The sequence below is a fragment of the Dermochelys coriacea genome, chromosome 1 (genome assembly GCF_009764565.3).
Source record: "Dermochelys coriacea isolate rDerCor1 chromosome 1, rDerCor1.pri.v4, whole genome shotgun sequence".
In the NCBI taxonomy this organism is placed as follows: Eukaryota; Metazoa; Chordata; order Testudines; family Dermochelyidae; genus Dermochelys; species Dermochelys coriacea.
In genome coordinates, this window is record NC_050068.2 from 216,988,875 (window position 1) to 216,998,773 (window position 9,899).

Here is a 9,899-nt window from a genome sequence, read left to right on the forward strand (position 1 = left end):
GCAGAGTTGTGTGGGGAGCCCAGGATTGGAACATCAGGAAGGTTGCATGGCAGTATTTGGATGCATTATTGGCGCTATGGGGGGTAAAGCATATCCCTCTTCCAGTTAGCACTATGGGTCTAAATAAAATCAGCAAGAAGCAGCCAGGGGCTGATTACTTCATGTTCAGAACCATCACATCTCACCATGGGCAGCAAATTCCTCTACTTACCTCGATATAGGCCAGTGGAACCTGGAAAAAAGTGCAAAAGGGAGAATGAGTTTAGAATTCATACCCCAAATGGAAATGTTAGCAAGTGTTGAAAAGGATCAGAGACATTAATGTACATAAGAACAGCATCTTGAGTGACACCAGCTAGGCTACAAATTACCTGGGCTATGGATCATCGTACTTTAGGCATAAACCAATCACCAGATAAACCCTGGAAAAAACATCCCTCCATGGGACAGCACTTCATAATGAGATGCATTATGAGAGTTTTAAAGCTTCCTGTGAGGCATGTGACACTGGCCCCAGTCAGAGAGAGGACAAGGTTGAAGTAGATAGACCATTGGTCTGTTCAGCTCTAGCAGGGAGGCAAGATAGCAGCATGGTAGACTCAAGGTTGTGAACTGGTATAGCAGGGAGGAGGAATACCAGGATATATGGTTCAATTGCAGTGATCTGGTAAGGGCAGCTCCTACGACCCTAGTAACAAGGGAGTTTTGCTTAGTGCTGAGGTGGCTAATGGGATGTTGTCTGTGTGTCACATCATTCCCAAATCTTTCCAAGATTGTAATGAGAATACTTTATGAAGTAGCCTAAAGGAGGAGTCCTGGAGTGTTAGAAAGCATTGGGATATCCCTGGCACTAGAGCCCCACCTTAATCTGGGTAACACCTCCTCTCGAAGGGATTCAGAGTAGCAGCCGTGTTAGTCTGTATTTGCAAAAAAGAAAAGGAGTACTTGTGGCACCTTAGAGACTAACAAATTTATTTGAGCATAAGCTTTCGTGAGCTACAGCTCACTTCATCGGATGCATTCGGTGGATGTTTCTCTCATCCCTTTCCCCACACTGATGACTTAATGCCTAGTATACTTACCAACCTATTCAGAGGATGGAAGTTTTCATCCAGATAGACAACTCGAAACAGGACTGAGAGAGAGAGACAGACAGACAGACAGACAGAGAGATTTCCATGATGAGACATTCAGCCACCAAATCAGGAAATGTCCATTATATAGCATGATGGGAAATGGGATATGGAGTCTTTCATCTCTATGGACTTGGGTTCACTAGAAAATTAGGTCATGTTAGAACAAGATCTTGAGGAATCATGTTAATTAACACAATGTGAAAAGCAGCTTTGCAGTCAGTGTAGACATGGACAAGTCATATGTCACATGGTGGCTACTGGTCATGGGTAAATGCTACTGGAACCGTAGGATTCACCAGGACCAGCTGACACAATGTTAAACACAGCTTGTTTATGTCTACACTGATTGTATGTAACATCATGTTAATTAACACAGTCCCTCAAGGTCGTGTTCTATATAACAAGGTCATGTTAGAAAAGACAATCCCTAGGAAATCAGCTCCGTTCCAGCACCAGATTGATCGTCCTGAGTCATTACTCTTAGGCTGAGAATACTGGCTAAGGATGATCAAGGAAAATAGTACAGAGTTTTCCACCTTCAGGGTACCAGTTCCAATTCAGCTCCAAGTCATGGGGATGGATGGCACAATCAACATGACTTATGGAATTCTTTCACCTCTATGGCACTTACTCCACGTCTATAGTGAGCAGTCAGTTTCCATCCAGAAGGCTGTTTGATTGCCTGTATGAAATGAGTTGATTGGGCCTTGGTCTAGTTCATAGTGGGACAAGTATCCAGGTCATAAAAATACATCATTGCAGTGAGTGACGTCTCCTCTTTGGTGGTCTCAGTAAAGAGGATGAAAACTGCATAGGCCACAGAGTTTGAGCTCCCTCTAGGTATGCAGGCAGCATGTGTGCTTGTGTGTGTGGCTTACATTGGTGCTCCCCAAGCTATACCTATGCAGGGGATAAAAAACATTCTTCATTCTCCGGGGACTATTGATCTGGCACCTTCAGTGCACTGCAGATGTCAGGTCAACATGGATCCAAGGCTTATAAGGGCTGTGAAGGATTTCCTGAATGCAATTTCCCACCTGATTCCCTGTACCTGTTTGTCCCGGTTTGTAGATGGGTTTGTCCGTCTGGACAAAGACCAGGCTCTTTGAGTTCTTGACTAGCACCGATTTCCAGCTTCTGAACTCCAGCGTCGGCCCCTTCACCCGCACCGTGAGAAACGCTGCTGCCGAGCTGTTAGATTTGGGAAGCTAGAGAACAGTAAAAGAGCCGCTGCCTTAGAGACTCCCCTGAACAGCCTCTTTAATTGAACCTGCCTTTGAGAGATGAGGGCTTTGTGGGAAGCCATCACAGGCCCAACCACAGCAGTGACAAGGATTAGAGCAGGGGGCAGGGGCACCCACGGTGACCTCCCCTATCTCCACACTTCCACTAACATCCCCTCTAACCTGCTGCTCTGGGTGCTTTGCAGCAACAGGGCCTCCACCAGCTTCCTCCACCCCAGTCGCTCTGACTCTGACAAATTTCCCCTTCATGTCTTAGCCCAAAATGTATTTTCCTTTTTTCTTGCCATCCACAGAGATTGGGAATAAATTCCCTCCTCCTCTTATACTGTTTCCCTAAATGAATTCATCCACAGCAATCCTGACTCTGTGGAAGTGTCTTTTCTAGATTAAACATATTCACTCCCCGCTCACGTTAAATCTCAATCTCCAGTCCATGTGTGACAAATCCTGGCTCTGTACACTGTATTCATCAGCTGGGATTTAACATCAGACCCAAAGGCCATGTCCCTGTACTCGTTAGCTCTTGGTTAGTAGCAGGGTGTTAGTCCCCAAAGTAGCCAGTCAGAGTCATGATCACACACAATACACCCATTTATTACACCCACAAGACAAGCTATTCCCAAGCATCTGAGGTCCGATCTGAAGGGCCATTTGTACTTAACTGCGGCAGCTGGAAGTCCAGTGAGATGAACCTGCTGAATGGGTGCCTGCTACCACCGAAGGGTGAGATAGATCAGCAGGAGGGATAGAGCAAACCCAGTCCCCTCTCCTGGCCAATAGTATGAGGGGATTGGAAGGCAGCTTGCTTTCTGAGGATGCAGCAACAGTCACTGCCAGCTGAGAGAGGCTCAGAAGCATTCAGCAGAGAGCAGACTGCTGATGGCAGCAGGATACATGTGTGGACAAACCCAGTGAAGAAGAAATAGATACTTGAAGCAGGCAGCCCTGCAGCCAGAGAACCAAACAGAGGTTGGCATGGGGCTCTGGGGACAAGGGAGGCAGCAGCCCTCCAAGACTTAAAGGTGCAGTAACTGGAAATAAACTATTGCAAAACCCTTGCTCCAGACCGGCAGTTCCCAAACTGTGGGTCACGACCCCAAATAGGGTTACGCCATCAGCCAATGGGATCGCAGCAATCCCTACCGTGCAGAGGATGCCAGTTTGCTCCACACAGCATGGCCTCACAGGTATGGGGCATGCAAGGTCATGATGCATGGAAAACACCATTTTGCTCTACAAAATGGCATCCTCTGCACAGTGTGACCTCGCACGCACCATATGTCACATTGCATAGAGGATCGCACCTTGTTCTTCAAAATGGCATCCTCCATGCTCTCTGGGGTCCCAGGAGGAAATAATTCATTAAAATTTGGGAACTCCTGTTCTAGATACCAGGGATTTGCCTGGGGAAAGCGTCAACATGATTTGATCAGATGGTAGACCCAGGGAACAGGGAAGGTGCTGCAGGGCCCATAAAGGGGAATTGCATAATGAGAAGTTTAGGGTGGGCCTTGCAGCCTAAATGTTGCCTATAGTGGAAACAACATGCAGGCAGATGTGAATCAACTGCTACATTTGATGACAGCACAGGACAACACAGAGGGAGCCCAGTGATACATCAGACTAGGGGACTGGCCCTTTCTAGTGGGACCTGCACGCTAATTGCCCTTCTAAAAGCAAGATGGTCTAGAAAGGACATCCCAGCTACTAGGCCTGAAGAGCCTCATTGGACAAATTTAGCCTTGTGCCCTCTATTGGACCACCCCGAGAGGACAAGTTTGGCAATTACTGCATTCATCTTTGGTTGTAACTGACTACACTGACGCCATTTGCATCCTTTCTGCCAACCTTACTAAATAATCCTTTCATTTGAGTTGGCATTACAGTATTGCCCACCTCAAGAGATCAACCATCAGCGTCAGACCCCAAAAAATCACAAGATGGTTCCAAAATCATGAGACCAAAAAAACCCAAACAGCAAATCATGGGTTTTTATTGTTTTTTCACTGTTCAAAACTCCCCTCTACTCCTCTGGCTATGTGTGTAGTGATCATTTCATGTAGAAAAGTCCACCTTTCATGCACCCAAAACTGAACACCTCTCCCACAACACCCCCTACTCCAGCAGCCCCGACTCCCTCCTGTACCCTGATTCCCACCCCCGCACCCTCAGAAAGTCCTTCTGACTCCCTCACATGCCTGCTGCCACTGATTAGTGGGACCCTGAAGAGGAAAGGTCAGTGATTCTTTCTCACCATTGAGGACTATCACATGAGGAGCCACAGAGAGCCTGGCCACTGTTTATGAGACACTGCACTGTGGGGTGCAACTCACACAGTCATCTGGCCCAGGGCCACTAAAACCCTTGTAGCTTCCTGTCCACACTGGCTAGAAACCATTGCAGTAGCCATCTGGATAGCATCTGTCTTGGACGGTTTAGACACAACAAATCCTGCCTCTTAGATAGATGATCCTTGCAGTCCCTTCTAACCCTATCGTTCTGTAATTCTAAGGTTAGCAGCAGCTGGCGTTGAGCGAGAAATCTCATCCCAGGTGTTCCAAAGGATTGAAGAGAATTTCTAAGAATAAGAAGGGGAGTGACTTTGCAGGGAGGACTGAGAAAGTTTCTAGCAGCAGAGAGGTGGATCTTGGGGGCTGGGTTTCCAGCAGTGGGGAAAGGAGTTGCATATGGAGTGGGAATTGGGCAGGTCAAGCATACAGCAGGACAGGCCCCAGTCCAGGCAAGCTCCTCTATTCTCAGACTAGCTCCACTTAGTTAACCTTGCTAAACAACCAGAGTTCCAAGAGTTAATTGCTCTGGTTACTATCCTTATTGCTTTACCATTGATACAGATAATAATCGTTATGGGGGGTCAGAGACTCACCGTGAATGGGACGCACTTGAACACATCCTTCTCTGACACCACATCTGCGATCAGGCTCCTGTTCTCCCCTGCGTATTCCAGCGTGGTGCTCAGTGTCACAGACTCGTTCAGGTGGGTCAGCTGGATACAGACCTTTTCAGGAACATTGGTGTGGATCAGAAAGGGCACTAGCACCATGTACTGCCTGGGAAGGGGAAGGGCACAGGTCAAACAAACTAGTTTGATGGTCTCAGCCTTTGCCTTCCAACGGGAGCTGTATATTTTATCCAAATGACGAGGACTTTTCCCTTGTGTCTCTAACGTATTACCCAAGGGAGGTGCTGCTGAGTGAGGAAGGGCCAAGGTGAAAAGTGGAACAAGATTGACAGCTGTTAATGCTAGTGTCTGACATTGATCCACTGCCTGTACCCTGGTACAGCAACAGTGGCATTGGCAACTCCACGCCACACCCTGACTGCAGGGTGGGTATTAGAGAGGAGTGGCAAGTGCCAGAAATGACCACAGCTGTCCCATTTGCTAGATAATGTAATCTGGATTTACAAACGCTCTTTCCAATTGGTAAAAAATAACAGAGTGTTAACTCCAGAGCTCTTTTGTACAGTCTGAGATGTGACCTTCAAGGCAATAGATATTAGAGACACAATGTGGCAGGGATTATGTAGTAAATAGTACACTTTATTTAGCACAGTTACTGCAAATAGCCACAAGGTGGTGATAGATCTCAAGAAAGGACCAGAGCAAATGCACTTTACATGGTCTCCCTGGGACAAAATTTCTTCCTTCTCCCCGACCTCTTTGCATCTCAGCCAGAGCTCTGGCACTCTGCCAGGGTCAAACACTGAGCCCTTGTCTACACTACAAATTTATGTCAGTATAACTGTGTCACTCAGGGAATGGGGTGGTGGGAAATCCACACTCCTGAGCAACACAGTTATAACAACCTAACTCCTGGTGTAGACAGCGCTATGTCAACGGGATGGTTTCTCCCATCAATATAGCTACGTCTTCTTGGGGAGATGGAGTACTTACGCCAGTGAGAGAAGTTCTCCCGTCGGCATAGGTAGCGTCTTCACTAAGTCCTACAGTGGTGCAGCTGCAGCTCGGTGACTGTAGACAAGCCCTGAATCCAGGTCTTCCATGTGGCAGAGCAGCATGTTAACAGGTAGGTGCCACAATGCTCAACCCCTTGAGAGCTCAGGTGCCAGACTGAATCACAATGTCCACACTGCTAGTTTTCGTGAACTAGCAGGGCTCACGCTAACAACACAAGTCTGTAGACCCAGCCTGGGAGGCTCCTTCCCAGGTGTAATGTAGACATACATCAGAGAGAGCCTGGGAATCAAACCTGCCTCTCCCACGTGGCAATGGAGAGCACTAATCTCTAGGGGGCAGTAATAGGCCTAGCCTTCCCACTACTCCCAGTGACTGCCAGCCCAAGAGCAGTGACAAGGACAAGGAATGGAGCCCTTGCGTATCAGCACAGAGCATTAGCCCTCAGAGATCTTTCTGCTGGCTGGTATGTCGGGGGGCTTGTATGTATCTGAGAAGGGCCTGGGGTCTGTGCTAGCAGCACTGTTATCTCCTTCAATCTGTTTGCACAGAGGAAGCACTGACCACATAGCTGCCCGTCTTTATCCGTGTTTGTTAAAACCTGACAGCCACTTTGCAGTTGCCCCCAGTGAGTTTCTCGCACCAGGGGAGGGAGCAGTATTGCCAAAGCCCCAGGTGAGAGTCTCCCTTGTGTCAGAACCACTCTCTTTTATCTATTAACAAGTGGGAGGGAATGCATGGGCAATGAGAGAGAGAGAGAGAGAGAGAGAGAGAGAACACAATATAATGCACTGACCTGCTGTCAGCCATCCAGGGATCTCAAAGCACCTTACAGATATTAACGAATTCAGCCCCCCCCTCCATCCTCACACATACATTCCCATGTTAGTGATGGGAGGACAGAAGCACAGAACGGTGCAGTGACTTCCCCAAGGTGACAGAGTCAGTCAGTGACAGAGCCAGGAATAAAACCCAGGATTCCTGATTCCCCAAAACCAGCACGAGCCCCCTCTGCATGTGCAGCTTACGGTTCAGTGGTGGGCGAGGTGTCTCCAGGGAGGAGGAAGAGGAGCAAGAGGAAGATGTTCGGGCCACCAGGCAGCCTGTCCTTCCCCATGGTGCAAAGCGAGGGTGGTGAGTGAGGCAGACACACAGCCTTGTCCTCTGGCTCCCTGCACCTTGGCTGTCCATTGGGTCCGCCCATTTAAACCTCTCTCTGCAAACAGCCCCAGGAGGGCAAGATAAGGGTAGGGGGCCAGGAGCATCTGGCAAATGAGAAGAGGAACGTGAGGAGGAGCCAGAGCCAACAGCTCTGAATCAAGGCACAGAGAAGGATCTAACCAGTCCCTGACAAACTAGGAGAAGGGGGTCAAGTAGGCTCTGTCTGATGGGGGAGAGGGACAGAAAGGAAGGTGGGGGGAAATGCGGAGATGGCAAAGCAGGCAGTGGCAATGAGAACCTCCTTTCTGATGGAGCTCAGCATGTGGGGCTGGCCACTTACCCTGAACCAATGCTAGATGAGATGCTGTGGGAAGAGGAAGATGCTCCTTCAAACTGGGGGGGCAGCGGTCGAGATATTTTATGGTAAGCAATGGGGAATGGGCCTGAGCCCTATTTGTATAAGGAGGGTGAGAACAGTCCCAGCTTGGTTTGAGAATGGGGCTCTCTGTTGAGCCCCCTTCCTTCCTCTGAGATCCCTCCCACCCGCCCACCCCCACACATCTGCTTGCTCTCTCCCACGCACAGACCTATTCAGGCCTAATGCAGGCAAATGGGGCCAGAGAGAGGTTAGGCAATCACCTCTCAGAGATAACCCGGCCTTCGCCTCCCTGCCCAGGTACAGAGGGAGGGTAACTGGGTGGGATAGGGACAGGAAGCTGCCAACAATTTCACATATTAACAGTCTGTAACACATTAACCAATTCCCCAGGACAACAGCTTAGCTATCCCCACACAGCACATGGGTCATTGACCTAGAGCAATGGTCCATCTAGTGTAATCTCCCACTTGCTTACACACTGGATCAGCCTTTGGTCTATTTAGTAGAGTATCTTATGCTTGACAGTAGCCAGTGCTGGATGCTTCAGAGGGGGAGAGAAAGCCCCATAATGCACCCTGATCCCTCGCTAGCAATCTGCTCCTGCCTTGAGCACGAACATCCATAGCTCTGGTAATGATTACCCTAGTAGCTATTGGCACCATGAATGCTCCTCTGAGTCATAGTCTCAAACAAAAGCTATGCTAACAGATTTCAGAGTAGGAGCCGTGTTAGTCTGTATTCGCAAAAAGAAAAGGAGGACTTGTGGCACCTTAGAGACTAACAAATTTATTTGAGCATGCTGTAGCTCACGAAAGCTTATGCTCAAATAAATTTGTTAGTCTCTAAGGTGCCACAAGTCCTCCTTTTCTTTATGCTAACAAAGTTAGTTATGCTAAAGCGACGTGTGTATGCATAATTTAAAGGGGAAAGCTTCACAATGATAGAGTGATTATCTGAAAAACAAGCATTATAAAGCCAAGCAATTCTGAGTTAAGGTTGCATTTAAAAGAAAACCAAACATATTCAGCTCAGAAGGGCACAGCTAGGGTCCCCAAATAATCTTCATTCTATCCTGTAGTTACACAAGGTGGGAAAGAAAAAGGAACCTTGAATCATTTTTAAAAATCAGTTTAATCTGCTTTGGGACTGCAAACCCTGAAATGCTCTGGGGTTGTGCCCCCACACTTTCAGCAGGCACAGGTCATCTGTGCCCATAGCACTTGTCAGGGGAGTGTGCCTCCCACTTTCCCCTTCTTCCTGCCCCCTGTAGCTTTTAGAGGCTAAAACATCGGGGAAGGAGAGGACAGGGAGAGGGGGAAACTGGCAGGCAAACTTGCCTGACAAGTAGAGCTCTGAGCTCCATTACTGAGCCAGCTGCTGGGCTGACAACTGTGCAAGTTTAGGCTAGAGGCGGCTACCACCAGTTATCAAGAGCAAACGGGACATATGACCAGTTTTGCCAAAAAGGAGCTTGGGGGAGGAGAGGGAACGAGAGAAGGGGCTCAGAGCTGCTCCATGCCGGGGAGGGAAGTTGGAAAGAGAGGGGCTCAGGTGAGCTCTGTACTGCACGGGCTGGGGGTGGGAAGAGGGGCTCCCTCCAGCCCCACATGGGGAGCCCCTCGGTCCAGTGCTGCACCATGGTGAGCAGGGGGAGACCTTGGTCTGGCACAGGGGGCACTCAGGCCACTCAGGCTTGAGCTAGCAGTGCTCAGCCAGCTGTACCTGTGGGTGGGGGGAATTGCTCACCACCCTTCCACAGGCTTCCCGCTGGGCTGGAGGTAGGGCCTCAGGGGGAAGAGGAGGAGCGGGGAGGGGGAGAGAGGAGGAGCAGAGGGTGGGGCCAGAGTTCCAGCCACTCCTGCGGGGCCCCTGAATTGGCTAGGGCCTCTGGGCACGGTCCCCATTGGCCCATACAGTAATCTGCCACTGATTTAGCCACAAGGGAGAGCTATTCTGTGATAAACCATGGGAAGCTCATCAGCCCATGGGTGTCACAGATCATCATGGTGAGGGTGGGCAGAGAGGCGGAGTTGTGGTGAGGACAG

At 49.1% G+C, this 9,899-nt stretch overlaps 1 protein-coding gene across 1 annotated transcript in view; it reads right to left on the reverse strand.

Moving 5' to 3' along the window:
• Window positions 1–7,987, reverse strand: part of A2M (alpha-2-macroglobulin) — a 48,243-nt gene extending 40,256 nt beyond the window's left edge. Inside the window, exons 1-6 of the mRNA XM_043513896.1 lie at window positions 7,816–7,987; window positions 7,343–7,579; window positions 5,265–5,448; window positions 2,188–2,344; window positions 1,083–1,135; window positions 212–232 (exon numbers count right to left, since the gene is read on the reverse strand). Coding sequence (XP_043369831.1) covers window positions 212–232; window positions 1,083–1,135; window positions 2,188–2,344; window positions 5,265–5,448; window positions 7,343–7,518 — 591 coding nt within the window. The 5' untranslated portion in view covers window positions 7,519–7,579; window positions 7,816–7,987. The remainder of the gene's footprint in view (window positions 1–211; window positions 233–1,082; window positions 1,136–2,187; window positions 2,345–5,264; window positions 5,449–7,342; window positions 7,580–7,815) is intronic.
• Window positions 7,988–9,899: the final 1,912 nt, after the last annotated feature.